Below are 16,459 nucleotides of genomic sequence, written 5' to 3'. Positions count from 1 at the left end.
TCTACTCAGAAAAAAATGGTGGGGGGGGGACGGGGGGAACCACTAATCAACAAAGATTAATATAAAACTCCTGGTTTCACAGTATCAAACACTCCAAAGCAGATTTGAAAACAACCCTTTCAAAAGCAGACCAAAAAAGATACAATTGTAATTAAACCAGTAAGAATGGCTGAAATATCACCACATTTTACAACTACATTCTGAGACACGATCTCAGCGTTCTGGCCACATAGCTCTGAGAAGACCAGAAATTACAGGGAAGGCACTCATAGATTTAAAAAGGTGGTGAGGTGGGAGACTGGGAATCAAGATGCCGGCATACCTGTACTGTCACACAGCACATTACTGAACCATAGGCAAGTCACTTAACCTCAGTTTTCCTGTGAGATTGCATTTGTGCCTTGTGCAAGATTTTGGGACAACTGTTTCATTAGGGGACAAAGGGACTCAGCAGCAGTGTTGCCACAAAAGGAAACACATCACTAACAACAGCAACAAGTGTCAAAAGCAGTTACCTCATCTTTAGGAAAGTAGGGTCGTATGGTGTACACTTTGGAAGTGGGTGTTAATGGTGGTGGTTGAAAGAAGAGATCATTTGCCCCATCAATAGGCAGCAAACGCTGTGAAAACAAAATACTTAATATGACTGTATGAACAGCAAAATCCATCACTCTTGGGTGTGCACTGCAGACTCCCAAATTAACATTTGCTATGTGCAGGCACCCCAGAAGAAGGTGGGGTTGGTATGCTTTACAAATGCAAAGACCTTATTTGAATAGAAAATATCCAATTGGTATTTTAAAATATGCAATTGAAACAGCACATTAAGATTCTGTTAATCTTATCTGCTTTAAAACACTTTTTTACCAACCATATCTACACTATCTCTGTACAATAACATAGAATGTCAGGAGGAAAGGTTTGGTCTGAAGAGGGTTAACTGGCCAGAGGAGACGCTTTATCCCAAAAGCAATGCGCTGACTCAATTTGCTGCGCGCAGAGCACCTGTGAGGGGGGAAAAGTATAGCGCCTGAAAAATCCATGAACAAATTTGAACATGGTATAAACAGCGATTTAAGAACATTTGCCAATTGAGATCTTTGCAACAAAGCGCATTACGGTTTTATTGAGAGAGGAATCAAAATTTGGATGACTATCCCTTTTGCTCATGGAATTCCCATTGGCAGACAAGCATGCGCGCATTGTGCAATTGCGGGCGCAGATAAAAATGCTGTGCGACCTGCAAAGAAACAATGTGAAATGTACAACTAAAGCCGCTGCGCTTCGCGTGCGCGTGGGACAGGCAGCATCTCCTTGAGAAATTACTGTAGAAAGGGGAGGAAAATTATTTTAAACCAAGCTGTAAGGCTAATGGGCTTTGGACCAGAAAGCCTTCGGCAGACCAATCCTTCCAGACCTCTGATGTGCAACAAAAGGTTTCTCATAAAACAAAGAAAATGTCATTCAGTTGTGAAGTCATATTGATACCTGGAACTCTCCTGCTAGACCACCTCTAAAGGCCCAGGGTTCTTGGTCTCCACTTAAGAACTGTGCTGAAGATTGACTACGACACCCTGTTGAGATCAGATCCAAGCGGAGAATGTTACGAGAAGGGGGATTTCCTGGGTGTCTAACATGTCCAAAAAGCTAAGACATACTTGTGGAAAAAAGCTCTCTAACTGAGCTAGAATCCAGGGCTTGGGGGGAGGCTGCAATAATGCATGATTTACAAAGAGTTTATGTTTGTGCACTATCTAGAGTATTCCAAATTTTTGATTACCTATAATAGACTAGTCTAAGAACAGGTGAAGGGATTCAGCCAAGACACCTCATTCCAGACCAAAAGGTGCAAGAATGGTGCCGTGCACAATTATGTAAGCTTCCCAGACATTTTGTACATTTTTTTTTTTTTTGCACATTTGTGGCATAAACATCCATTTCATCTATGAAAAGCTGACATCTTGGAAGCTATGAGGCCCAATAGCTACTATCATAAATTTTAGATTAAACAAATGTCATTATTACAGCCCCTTAAAAAAAAAATGGACCTTTCTGAAGTCACATTTTAGTAACGATTATTTCTAATCTTGTCAGAAAACTAGGACTGGCAATATATGCAAACAGTCTGCAACAGTTCAGGCAGCCAGGACAGTTGTACGAAACACTGGAAGAGACTACACAGATTTCCTTAATCCAGGCCGTACCTTCACAATGCTGCTGGCACATTAAAAAGCTAAGTGGTGTTAACTAAAATTAAGTCACAATTTAACTAGTACACCCTGTTGGCCACAGATAATACTAGCTTTGCTTTATAGCATCTTGATTTTTTTCCTCCTCAATCATATCAGATGCACCAGAGTCCCTGCTGATCAACCAGCCACAGCAGGCCCATTGAAGCACTCAGCTTTAAGTTATGCTTGCTTTAGAAAATAAACTTCCATTAGCTGTTTGACTTTTAATACTGTTCTGCCAGCAAGGCACTACAGCCTTCAACAACATAAATGACAACTCTGGAGAAAAAAAATTGTGGTATCTGGAGTGGAGATTTTAATTACCCACCTAGTTTTCTGACAAGATGAGCAGCACAAATACTCTTTTCCTTTCGTGGACAGCAATCTACCTCCTGTTCAAGTAACAGTCTCAGATCAGTACAGACAAATATGTTGTGCTAGTCAGAGAGTCCCAAAGTGTGCCAAGTTTGACATTTATAAGAGTTTAGGAACATACGTTAAATACAAACTACCCTAAACGTGGAAAATTTCATAAAGGATCCAAGCATCAGAATTTGAATTTGATTTACTCCCACATTTTAGAATTCTCACAAAAAAAGACACCCTTCACAAGCAGGTTTAGTCAATAACTTGGAAGACAGTATCTGTCTGTCCTTTGAGACTACAGCTTAACTAGCACTTCTAATTATTACAGTAAAGAGCTGCATGAATGAAGAGCTGTATAAATGAAAAACATAGTTAATGCCTTAGTCGCTGCGCAAATGTGACTTCAGTTCATGCCTATTGCATATCTAATCTATCTGAGCTGCCTCACAGACAAAACCTTTCCATTTTAATTAATTAATGACGACGCGCTGTGAACATCTGGCGCTGTCCATCCAATAGCAGTAGAAACTTGTGCTGAGGATTCTCCCATCTGTACACAATGGGGAAGAAGACAATAGAAGTCATTAGTAATCCATAGTACTGTACAGCCACACTAATTTAAGGGACTGAATGCTAGCTGGACTTGGGAGGAGAGGTGAAGAAAGTGAAAATTCAGTGGACCATTGAGCACACCGTTGTAAGAACTAATTTGTTTGGATTTGTAACGTACTTAGCTTTATAAAGTGATGTATTTTATCAAAGACCTTTGCTCTGTATATATTTACACTAGCGATAAAATGCAACCTGAAGACAAAAGCATCCCCTCTCACAGAAGCACTGTTAGCATAAGAGTATTAAACTGTCAAACTCTCAAAATTAATTTTTCAACTATCTAATACTGTTGAGTACTGGAACAGAACAGTGCTAAAGTTAACAGAGCTACCACTTACAGAGTTGGTTTCTAATGTTAACTATTTCAAATATTTAATGCATTTAAAGACTTGAACCTAACTTTACAGGGACATTGAAAACTGAAGCCAATTGCAGCTGAAATCAAAAGGTAGTCTGATAATTCTGAAATGCAGTCCTAAATTGGGCCCTCAAAAGAGATTACAAGAATCACTGTTCTCTTTATAGGGCTTTGGCCTGGAGTTTTAAACAGATGAAGTTATCAAAAAGAGAGCATTCTTTCCAGCTAAAGGTCAACATACAGCAAGAATAGTAAAGCTGGGGGAGTTGTGTCACACTGGTCTCAAAAATGCACAAACTAAAGCTTTTAAACCTCAGTAGGCAGAGACGTTAACATACTACAATGCTGGCAAGTTTTCCTCCCAAGATAGTTTTCTTTTCTGTACTTTGCAGAAGGCAGTCTTAAAAGCTCTTCTTCTTTATCAACCATACATATAGGGATCAGATATTTAATAAGGACAAAACACAGGAAGTTGTTGAGCACAGACTGACTTGATGACTTAACAGTTCTCTGTCCCTGCTTAAACCTACCAGTGTTTAAGAGTAGCATTTAAAGACAATCCAAACACCAGGACTAGACCAAGGTTGTGTAATGGTTAACCACTGTGAGGTTTGTGACAGCTACAAAAAATGTGACATTAGACCATCAGCTTTGCTGCCTGCTGTGTATGTCAAGCAAGTCCAGAGCATATTCCTTACAGCTGGATTGAAACCTGAAAGTGAAATGAGGTCACTAGATTTACCCAGGCCATGCTGGTGCTATCTGCCAACTTACGATCCCCCAAAAATCTTCCAGGAAAAAAAAAAAAAAGCCACACATTTGGAAAAAAAAAAAAAATTGTTCAAGATCAGTTTAAGTCTCAGACTAAATATGTCTAGAGAGCTCCACGATTTCCACCCATTACCAAAAAAATAAAAAATTATTTTAAAAAAAATCAACAATTTTGAAATGTTTAAAGGAAATTATTTTGCACCAGAATAGCCTTACGCTAAAGCTCGCATGCGCACAGGGCTGGGAGGATCGGCTTCCTCTTGGCCAGGCCCATTGAAAGGTCGCTTCTGCAACTGTTCTGTTGAAGACAGCAATAATGTTATCAAGACAGAGCAAGCAGCAGCTGGCTGATGTGGTCACATTTCGTAGTGTCATTTCCAATCATATACCAGGGTATCCCAGAGAGTTACATGGCATAGTCCAGTGTGCATTCAGTCAAGAGTAAGTTAAAGTCAACACTTACGTGTCAGCTGAGATTCAAGTTTCATTAGCCCAAGAAGAAAATCACCGTCTCCAACCTTAAGCATCCAGCAGACTTCACTTATAATACCAAAGCAAATTCACAGCAAGCATTGCTTCAAACAGTGAGACAGGAAAACCTTTAAAACAGGGTCAAACCAGACCCCACACTCAAGAAAACACATTTGCCTAATACTTTGTTTTCCCCGTGGGCTAATTAAAAAAAAACAAAAAAAAAATACACTATCTGGGATTATAATGGCTTCCAATGCACGTACCTAACCACTGCACAAAAGATTTCACCATTGACATAATACTCTTGATATCCCACACGTAGGAGTACATGTCATAAAGGATTGTCCTGTTGGCACAATTGGAGAGGCGAGTGAACATCCCCATCACCAAGCTGCACATCTCTTCAAACTTGGCTGCTCGGTTACGCCATTCTTCTATCTATGAATGGAGGCAAAAGATCCACAAGATCAAACATAGCCTTCTAGGGAGGAGAGGTACTCTAAATACGGAGGAAGACTGCACAATTCATTACTTCATTTTACCAGCATGGACTACCACACCACACATGTCTAATGGGTATTCTCTGTGGCTGTTACAAGCGAGGCCAGTATGAGGATCGCTGGTCAAATGTAGACACCAGACCGCTTTCATAGCTACGTGGCACTACAGGGCTTAAAACAGTAGATTCCACTGGAGGAACAAAAGTTACTGTGACCTGCGGTTAGTTATACGCTACCTTTCAGCTTTCAGGAAGTGGAACACCAATCTCTGACAGACAACAGATAACATTGATTAGAACTTTGAATGAAAAGGAGAGAAACAAGATTCACACTCACTTTTTCAGCATCCTTTCCTTTGCAATTAACACTGACAACACTGCTATTTGCTCTGAGCCACTGGAATTCTCTCAGCATCTGTGCACCTTTGGGCCCATGTTCATAAGGAAGGTAAAACAAGTCAGCGAGAAGCTGCAAGTCCTCTAAAGTCACTGGTTCTACTGTGTAGAGAGGTTTTTCAGTTGGACCAGGCACAAACTGTTCTTTGTTAATTTGCTCATCAGTCTGCATAGGGGCAACGTCACTACCACAGTCTTCTTGCATAGACATCTCCGGGGACTTTGATTCAGCTATGCTCTCCTTATCCGTATCCATTGGCTTCAACTCCTCTGCCATCTTGGCTTCCGCAATATCTGTCAGTATCTGATTAGCATTCTTGTCTGCATCATCTTGTTTTTCCACCACCATGTCCATTGGTTCCTCATCAGAGTGCTTCTTCTCTTCCTCCTTTACCAGGGCTGGTGACTCGCTGCTCAGCGCTGCTCCCTGACTCATGATAGGTTCTTGGTAAACCGTGGTAACCACAGTTGCTGCATTTAAAGAAGATGGTGCCACCAGAGGCCCCACATCCCCTGCAGTAGTTTTAGCACCACTGTGGGCCACTTGCCTACCTGAGAATAAGAAGAAACAAGTTTAGAGTTTTCAATAAATGCCAACTAATATTTAAATCAGCAACTTCTGCTAATTATGGATGATTCTATTCTGTTGCCACAGCACCTGATCAGTGCAGCTTCCTTTTGGTACTTTGCCAGTTCACTTTTGTCATTGTAATCCTAATTACAGACTGTCTTTTGGCAAGTTTCTCCTCCACATAACTGATAAGCAAAGATAGGATCAGGAAAGACTTATGAAAATTAGTTAATATTTATATGCTGCCAGGAGCATTTCTGATTATGCCATCAGAAAAGCTCTCAAAGTTAATTTTTTTTCCTCTGCATCAACTAACTTGCTGAAGTTTTACTTGGGTATAGAGCACACTTCAAAATAAAAGGACTGATGCTTAAATATTTAAATTGCAAAAATGTCTTTAACTCTGGGAAAATTCAAAACCTGACTGGACACAGTCTTGGGCAACCTGCTCTAAGCTCACCCTGCTTGAGCAAGGTAGTTAGACTAGGAGAGCTCAAGAGGTCCCTTCCAGCCTAAACTATTCTGTGAAGATGGAGGAAGATGACACCTTAATTACTACTCCTCACCCAATGTTTTTGCTGCAGCTGAGTTTTGGACAGATCTGAAACCCTACAGCAGTTCCAAAGGATAACTGCACTGCAGCATAGCTGGGAGAAGAGGTTCTTCTATTCCAGCACTAGTTACCAAAGAAGAGCACTCTCAGCACCTCAAACCCACACTTGAGAAAAACAGATTCCACCTCAGATCCCAAGCTCCCATTGCTACAAGAAAGGTGCATAATGCTGGAAGGAACACAACTGGTTTCTGTAAACAGAAACTCAGAAAAATAAAGCCATCTTAAAACACCTAGAAGAACATAGACTCTTCTGGGGTAGAACTAATGTTTACAATAATCTAGAAATCACTTTAAAAAAGACTATACTTCCTGTTCTTTCAGGTCCCATGGAAGTCTAGTAACAACTGGGACTAGCAAGATCCAGACTCTCTTCTTTTCTTGCATGCGAAGAGCCAAAGGATCATACAACAAGATTGCTTCTGCTGATCAGTCAGGGCACTACAGGCACACAGCAGCATGCCAAGCATTCTTCTTTCTTTATTAAGGTTTCACCAATTAGTAAGGTAGAAAATACTTCCAGATGAAAAGTATACAAATTGACAGGATTTGTAAAAAAGTTTTAATCTAAACACAAGTACTGAACATTTAAGCCCATTTTTCTACCAACCCCCAAACAAATACCAAATCAATCTTACTGCTGTATTGCTGAGGTACTCCAAATTCCTGCAACCATTCTGTTAAGGCCAACTTCAGGGCCATTTGCGGGCTGTACAGAACATCTGTTTCAATATCTTCATCACTCCCCTCATTTTCCAATTTAATCTGGATAGAAACTGTACTGTCTTCAGTATCAGCTACAGAGACAAGATTTTGAAAGTTATCATGCAAGTTTCATTTAAATTTTTTTAAGAAGTCATGTTAGACAAGGTATTCAACACCTTTACTTCATAGAGAGGGACAATGCATTACATTCTAATTAGATAAAATGGAAAACTATGGTCACCATCAATGTCAAAACAGAAGACATTCTGGAATTCAGAGATTCTCTTTTGATCTGAACTGCTTCTATTACAATGAAATCAAATACATGGACATTTACGTCAAATTTGGGCACTAAAATTGCTTGCTGAGAGGGCTTTTTATACAATCACAGACATCCCTAAAAACTTAATAAATTCTCTGATAGCATACACTACAGACACTTCCCAAGAAGTCAATAAAACAATCTAGATGCTCATTATCCCATAAGCAAATGGCAGATGCCTGAAAGACTGAAAATGATAGAAATGTGCCCCTGTACTCGGCCCTGGTAAGGCCGCACCCTGAATACTGTGTTCAGTTTTGGGCCCCTCACCACAAGAAGGACATTGAGGTGCTGGAGCAGGTCCAGAGAAGGGCAACGAAGTTGGTGAAGGGTCTGGAGCACAGGTCTTATGATGAGCTGCTGAGGGAGCTGGGGTTATTTAGTCTAGAGAAGAGGAGACCTTATCACTCTCTACAACTACCTGAAAGGAGGTTGTAGTGAGGTGGGTGCTGGCCTCTTCTCTAAAGTAACAAGTGATAGGACAAGAGGAAATGGCCTCAAGTTGCACCAGGGGAGGTTTAAGTGAGATACTAGAAAAAATTTCTTCACTGAAAGCATGATCAGGCATTGGAACAGGCTGCCCAGGGAAAGTGGTGGAGTCACCATCCCTGGAGGTGTTCAAGAAACGTGTAGATGTGGTGCTTAGGACATGGTTTAGTGAGTTAGGTGGTGTTGGGTTGACAGCTGGACTTGATGATCCTTGAGGTCTTTTCCAACCTTAATAATTCTATGATTCTACGAAAATGCTAGGTGATCTTAGAAAAAAAAAAGTTGATAGGAAAGGCTAGAATAATTAAAAAAAAAATCAGCATGACTTATACAGTTGAACATAGATCCTGGCAAAAAAGTTATGCATACTTACTCATCACCACATCTTTTCTCACTCCATTCATGTTAGACTTGTACCAGGTTGCAAGTGTGTGAATAGCAACATAATTGGCTTCAAATTCACAGTTTGGATTGGTCAAAACTCCCTTTAGGCGAGGGATGAGCTCAGTTGACCGACCTTTGTAAGGCCCAAGAAAAAGCCTCTTTTGATCATAGTCATTAGCATGAATGTTATCCCAGATAACTGGCGCTCTCCTGATGATCTTAGAAACTTCTTCAATGGACTCTACTGGAATGTCTTTGGATACAACTTTCGGACCTAAGAGCGAACAGGATAATCAGAGGGCTTTGCGTATACTTGAAGATTCATTCCTCAAGTAGTTAAACAGTTTATTTTACTAAATACTTACAAGAAATAATTTTTAGAACCAACAACAAATTAAAAAAAAAAAACCCAAGTAATTTTTACCTGTCCACAACACCTCAATGCCAGGGAGCAGCTTTTCTCCTACAGTCCGTAAATATGGTGACTGAGCAACATTTGGATAACAGAAAGTTCCACAGTACTCTGCACAGGAAAAGAGAATGTCACTGTTAGTAGAAGGACACACACACATGACAACATACCCAACTGTCCCACAAATACATTGAGAGAATACTATAATTTGAGAAGAAAAACATCTCTAAAATTAATTAAGAAAGGCCCAAAAGTCTAAAGTATAAATCAAAAAGGACATTATGAATTATACTTAGCATAAAGAGCAGAAAAGAAAGGTAGAGAACTTATTTTAAATTGCTCAAATGTCAAAATTAGGAAAAAACTAATAAAGTCCACAAATAGAAGGACAGGTTACAGCAGATAATATGCAAAAGAACTAGAAACCCTAAGACTGAGAATGAAGTGCAAATACTTAAAAATATTAGCACCAGAACGTACGTCTCTTTAAAGAGGAGGTCTGCAACAGAATCAAACTACTACAGTGTAAGGGCATAAACAAATTAACAATGACGACAGCATCGCTGCTGAATTGAATTTTCCTTGCAACAATCCACACCACTAAACACAGTGATTCTCCCTCCCTTACAATATTCTTACAGGTGTTAGAGGAAGCTTGCAACTTAAAAAAGCAATGACCTGAGTGCAAGTAATCTTATTCTTACATAAATAAATAAAGCAATTCAGTGACTAGTAAAATTGGGTAACCTTATTAAAAACAGGTAGCAATGACAGAATTGAGCATGGACTGTGCTGTACCTCTGCTTTAAAAAAATTCTAAGAAACTAACAGTTAGCCAGATCAAGAAGAAAAAAGATTTTGGTACAAGTCAAAGAGAAGTCTTTCTTTAACTTAATTTTCAGTCCAAATTTCTTGAACCATTCTATCAAGCTGCCTTCTTTGCTTAGCATAAAGCCTTTCAGAGATGTGTAGATTTGGCAAAACCTCTGCATACATTTGCATTACTTCAGCCTTTCGTTATAAGTCAATTTCTTCAAACAACCCCAAAATACTCCTTAAAGCACTGATTCAATATTAAAGCACCTTTTCAACCAGTAAGCCAATAGGGTCCCTCCTTTGAGGTTAACCAAATTACTAATCTCATTTTACCTGTAGGACAGAAAAGGAATGTGTCTGGTTCTCCTAGATATTGATAAATCTCATTTGTGATTGAGACTTGAGCATGAGCAAAGGAACTGAAAACTTCTTTGTCTGCTGCACACATGTTGTGATCAATATCATCAAACAGCAGTGCAAAAGATCTGCAGCCAAACTGGGAAACCTAATACAAGAGACAAGAGCAAAAGGTTTTATTTTTTAAAATTATTTTTATTTATTTTTTTTTAAATCAAACTGCAGAATCTTCAAAAGGAAAAGCTACAGTGTCCTGCGTTAAGCAGAGACAGAGTTAACTTTCTTCATAATAGCTAGCAAGAGGTTGTGTTTCGGATTTGTGCTCAGAAGAAAGCTGACAAAAAGTGATGTTTACACGGCTGCCAAGGTCTGCAGACCAGAGAAGCTGGGAGGGAGCACAGCCTCAGTTACTAGCCCAGGATTTGATCTTAGGTTCGGGATTGAGACCCAGAGTGACCAAAAATCTATTCCATAACATACACGTCATGCCCAGTATATAGGTGAGGACCCTCCGGAAGATCAGCCCTTTTGGTTCCAGATATCTCTTGCTCCAGATCTCTCTTGCTCCAGGTCATCTCGCTCCAGCTGGTCACTCTCCCAAGGACTTCTCACCCCCACACCCCCCGGTCAGCTCTCAGTCTGGGACACTCAGACTGTTATCTCCGTTCTGTGAGTGCGGTTTCAGGACTCTCCCTGCACTGGGATCGTTAGCCGGGAACAGGCTGAACTTTGGTCATCGGGTCAGGGGGCAGTATCACTGTGTATCACACATTTGTATATAGTATTATTTTCAATATTATTGTAGTTTAGTTATTAAATTTTTCTTACCTCAACCCATGAGTCCTTTTTTCCCTTCACCCCTTTAAATCTCTCCCCTATCCGGGGGCGGGCGGGGGGGAGGAATTGCATGAGTGGGTGTGTGGTTTGGCCCCCAGCCAAAGGCAAACTCATCACATACAGGCATGGAGGAGAGAAGATAGGGGAGGCAAGACAGACTTAAGCATTAACTGTGAAAAGATACCAGTCTGACCCACTGCTCTGCTTTTCTCAAGTACTAGACCCCTAAAGACCTGCAATCTGTTCCACAATCCAAAGCTGATCTCACTGGACAGATAGCTGGAAAAAAAGCTAACTCTGTAATAGCTTTTGGATGAAAGAGAGAAGTCAATCATGAGAACAAAGATGTGTATGTCAGGCCTGCCTCCAAAGGTGTTTATTGTGGGTAACAGTTCTTGTTTTAGAAACCCACATTGGCTTCAAGGCCCTAAAATACTCTGCAGACAAGCTCCCAAGCACAGCCTTCAGAATCCAAAACAAGATGAGACTTTTTTTTTATCTAGATGACCATTGGCCACTTCTGCAATGCAACCTGAACACATTGACTGGAATTGTTCAGAGGCATCCAAACTAACGCTAATGCTAAAAACATTAAAGAAGCTAATGACAAGCTGTGAGAGTGAGCAGGGTACTGAAGTTTTCCAATTAAGTAGCACTGCAACTGTGGTAAGTTTGTGTCACACTTACCTGGTCCAGCTTGCGTTTCAGTGTGGATACCTCTTTAGGATTGGAGAAAGTGATGTCAAGTCCAGGTGAGATTGCATAGATAAACTCTATTTCATGTTCTTGTGCCGCTGATATTAGAGTCATTAACTGCTCTGGAAATCAAATTCAAATATTTCAGAAGGATTCAACAATTAAAAGAAACCTCAAACATCATTATAAGTAAATTATAAAATGTAGATGCCTCTGCTACCATAATAAAACAAAATAGCAATTTCCTGGAATTTCTTAAAACTAACAAAGAGCATCAAATTATTTGGAAGAGTTCTTAGAAATTATGCCCAAATGAATGTTAACAACTGTGCTTGTGTTGTTATTTTCCATGTTAAAATTTCTAAAAGATTTTTTAAATTCTCTATATCTCAATATTGTGAGACAAATGTGGATGTAGTCCATTTTTACAGTATGCACACCAACAGTTCTAGAATTATTACTCACTTTTTCCACTTTTGTCACACATACTAAGAAACAATTCAATGTAGTAATATCACCCTGCATGACACTGATTCACGTACTATTCATATGATTGAAGCCTGGGGCACAGGAAAAAGGGCTTTCTTCACAGCACTGTCTAGTAGTTGCTTTAAGAAAAACTTCACATTTAATCTTCCATACAACAAATAAAGATAATTACTTTTAGAATATTTAATAATCTTTGTTGTTACTGGCAATTATATTACAGTATCCTTTTGATTATTTTTCTGCAGTGATTCAAAGTGGCCTCCAAGAAGGAAGATTATTTAATTTTAAGCAAGTATCAATTTTCCCCTCACCCAAGGAAAATGATAATCCCCACAGGCTAATAAAACACTGTAGATCCCAAAAATGCCAGAGGTAGATAATAAGCTTTGCAACAGCTTAAACAGGCCTTGTATGTTCTGACTAGACAGAAGCTGCTTTTCTGACTGGTACTCTTTTCATTGAGACAAGCTCTCAACAAATCACACAAAAGGGCATGCTATTTGCTCATCAATCTTTTTTCTTTTTTGAAGCAAATAATTCCCACTTCAAAATATGGCCCAGATATTCAAGAGCCAGAGGAGTAATTCTGAGCAACCTCTCAATGGAAAAAAGTAAATCTTGTAAGACAAAGCCTTAAAAGCAGTTTTAGAAATAATCTGTAGAGTTACAGTTAAAAGAAGTAAAACCATGGTTGTACCAAAGCTCCACTAAATACATCTGCATTGTATTAAGAACAGGTCTCCACTCACCTTTTGAAACAGCTACTGTGATTAAATATTCACAACCATATGTAGTAGTGACCAATTCATTCAAAAGCCTCTTTATAGAAAACACAGAGGAGAAATAAAGGCAATTACCCGCTTCCTCCACAGAGTACATTTCTCGCCAGAACATCCTGTGCTTGTAGTCATCCTTTGGAGCATACAGATATGTATTTAGTCCCCACTTCTGAAGTCTATAAACACAGGAAAAAAGCCTTCATTGGGAGAATAGTCTACAAATTCAGGAATTCTACATTTTACTTGCTCTAATTCTAATTCTTATACTTGATCTATTTTAGTTTTTTCTTCATTGAACATTGTGTTATACTATTAAGTCACAATGACTTTATGCACAACTAATATTGGACAAATTCAGTTTAGGCAGGATGGAAAGGTGAAGGAGCCTCCAAGAATATCAGTATTAGGCAAAAAGCTGCTCTAGGTTAGAACAATAATTCTTTTCAGACTTAAGCGGGAGATTATGATTATATTGCGATGGAATGTGCTGCAGTAAGAGGAAGCATGACTTGCCTTCTAAAAAGTTCCTTCCTCTGCTCCATAACCCAAGGTCTTCCATAAAATCCTATGGGAAACAAGATTACAATTATGCAGTTAGATATTAGATTATGCCTGTTCTATGAAACATTATATTACAACCCACTGTTTTCTTCCTCGTCTGCTACATTCAACAAAAAGTTTTCCAACCAGAAAGGAAAAAAAAAAATCTACTTAGACAGCATTAGTAAAGTGTAATAACCTAAACCAACCTAAATTCAAAATGCAATTATAACTTATTTAATTTCTTATGATCTAGGGTCTTATAATTTTGGCCACTAAAGCAATTAAAGCACTTAATTTTCAGAACCCAAACTGTATTCCTCAGCACATGTCCTTGACAAGTCAAGTCATCATTATTATAAGAGCAGACTGAACAGTCATAACCTAATTAAACTATCACTCCAGACACCTACAAAATAGATTGTAATGTGAACACTGATGACACTTGAAAATATTTACTTTAATAATATGCTTAACCACTAGTACAGATTAGAGTGCTAAATACACACAGAGTACACAAATACATAATGAGGTAGGTGATGCATGATAAAAAAAGTGCAAGTGAGTCAACAAAATGCTTAGGATTTAATTCCTTTTATTCAGTCTAATAGGCTCCTTGTCAAAATTAACTTGCAAGCTGATATCTTACAATTCTCACATCTTTACAAGCTAAGACTATGTCTTTGAATAATCATATAAAAGCATCTACACAAGTGATTTTAGAATAGTGCATACTCAAAGCCATGGAATTCCATGGAAATTATAACTGCTTCTGGTTTTAAATCTAATCCTTCCATTCTAGAAACATAATACATTAGAAAGCACTCTCAATGCACTCTTAATCAAGTATATTCACCTATGTGCAACCAGTTTAACCAAAAGTGGGCACTTCAAAACAAAGCTTCACCTTGGCAGTCTGTGCAAAGACCAGAGACTAAAATAACACTGGAATTTAATAAGCTCTTATTTTCAAACAGCATGGCCACACAGTGATGAATGATGCTCCCGATACACAAAGCTCACAAGACCCGCAGAGCACCAGTTCAAAAGGTGAACCATATCTTCATTTCCAAAGCTATTTACCATTTTAAATCTGTAAATATTTGGTCTCATGGAGGTGAAAAAAAACCACCCTCTTACAACCTTTCAAAACTGATACAACTGAAGCATTTTCTATATATTAACAAGTATTTCAATTACCTGTTAAGAGAACAATGCTCTTTTAAGCAGCTTAAAGCAGGCTCAAGTTTTAAGAATTAGTCTCTCAAAGGCCGACCTTAGACTAACCGGCACCACGAAGTGGCAAAGCTGAGTAACTACTATTCTTCACAAACTGCAAAGTGACAGAGGACAGTTAAACAGAGGAACAAACAAGAGTGGACCGAAAACCTCAGTTTATTTCACCCAGAACAAATTTCTCATTTTCACTAGCATTACCTAATTCTGACTGATGCTGCCCTAAGGAAGCTCAAGAATCCGCAAAAGGAATGAAACACTGTGATACGTAATTAATACCACCTGTGTCTCATAATTCATTCAGAACACTTTAGCTTTACCTATGATACTACTGTTACAGACCTACTAGCCTAAAAGAGAGAAGGAGCCTACTATACATAAAAAAAAGAAAAACAGGTAATAAAAACTAATTAAATAAGACTGAAGAGAATATGCTAATCCAAAGCAATACTTTTCCATCTGTCACCACATTTCTTAGGTTACCAATGTGACCAGCTGATGACAATTCTTGGATCTTTCTGTCCAACTAAAAATCTACCTGGTTTTGTATTACTCCCTCAAGACTGTGTGCCAGGTTAATACAAAGTCAACAGATCATGCCAAACACCTAATCCCAGTTACCATGCTCTCCATCACTTAAAGACAGGATATTCTGGAGGCAGAGCACCAAAGCTTTGCATTCAGTACTCTCTTAGATCTCATTACTCCCCAAAACAGTGAATTTGATATCTGACATAAACTCTTCACATTCTTAGAGTGCACACCCAATGTTTGCACCCAGTATTCAGCCAATTCCTGCCCCCGCACTTCTCTACAAAAGATCCAAACTCTTAATCTCATTGCTTTAATCTCACCATTCCTCTAGTCTGTGTTAACCACTGCAATACATTTACTCATCTGCACTTCTGAAGGTAATCCCTGTTTTTCTCTTGAGTCACTAAACAGATGAATGTTTTCACCCACTGACATGTATCTCTCACCACAACAGTTTGTTCTTCTGTTGGTGGTCATGGTTTTTGTGGTTTGGTTCCCCCCCCCCCCAAACACTTCCCTATTCCTTTTTTTCCTGTACGCATATTAAAGTTAGACTAGCAACACCTAACCAGATTTAAGACTGCTTCATTGGGCAGAGGCCATTTTCTTGCTTTGTTTTATGCACGGTAGAGTCAAGAACACCTGCATCAAAATACAGGCAGAGGTGATGAACAATGTAACTAAGATGACAAGAAAAATTATTACTATTATACACAGTGGTTCTAATATAAACCTGGATGAACAGATGATCCACAGTATCAGCAGGGAGATGAGAAAACACATGTGTTTCTGTTTATTGTTGTCTCCAAAGCCTTCAGTTTAGCATCTATCTTTACCAAATTAGTCCATTAACAAAGTAAAGAGAACTCTCTCCACATTGACTGTATTTAAGGCCTAGTAACTGCTAAAAAATAAAAGCATTAACTGGGCCTAGTGCACTTTGCACAGTGACCTTTGCAGAAGCCAAATGGT

General features: G+C 39.0%; 1 protein-coding gene across 1 annotated transcript; it reads right to left on the bottom strand.

Annotated features, from left to right (window-relative positions):
- Positions 1-487: 487 nt before the first annotated feature.
- Positions 488-15,050, bottom strand: MGEA5 (meningioma expressed antigen 5 (hyaluronidase); the record flags this gene model as incomplete). The annotated part of the gene is made up of 12 exons (XM_010082579.1): positions 488-620; positions 1,489-1,574; positions 5,076-5,250; positions 5,649-6,259; positions 7,530-7,688; positions 8,781-9,065; positions 9,216-9,314; positions 10,353-10,524; positions 11,901-12,031; positions 13,256-13,353; positions 13,691-13,742; positions 15,005-15,050. Coding segments are annotated over 12 exons (2,047 nt in total), but the record flags the coding sequence as incomplete, so codon positions are not given.
- Between the last annotated feature and the right edge of the window lie 1,409 nt (positions 15,051-16,459).

This window comes from Pterocles gutturalis, unplaced genomic scaffold, assembly GCF_000699245.1.
Source record: "Pterocles gutturalis isolate BGI_N339 unplaced genomic scaffold, ASM69924v1 scaffold44124, whole genome shotgun sequence".
NCBI classification, from domain to species: domain Eukaryota; kingdom Metazoa; phylum Chordata; class Aves; order Pterocliformes; family Pteroclidae; genus Pterocles; species Pterocles gutturalis.
This window is presented reverse-complemented; position numbering and strand designations above follow the sequence as displayed.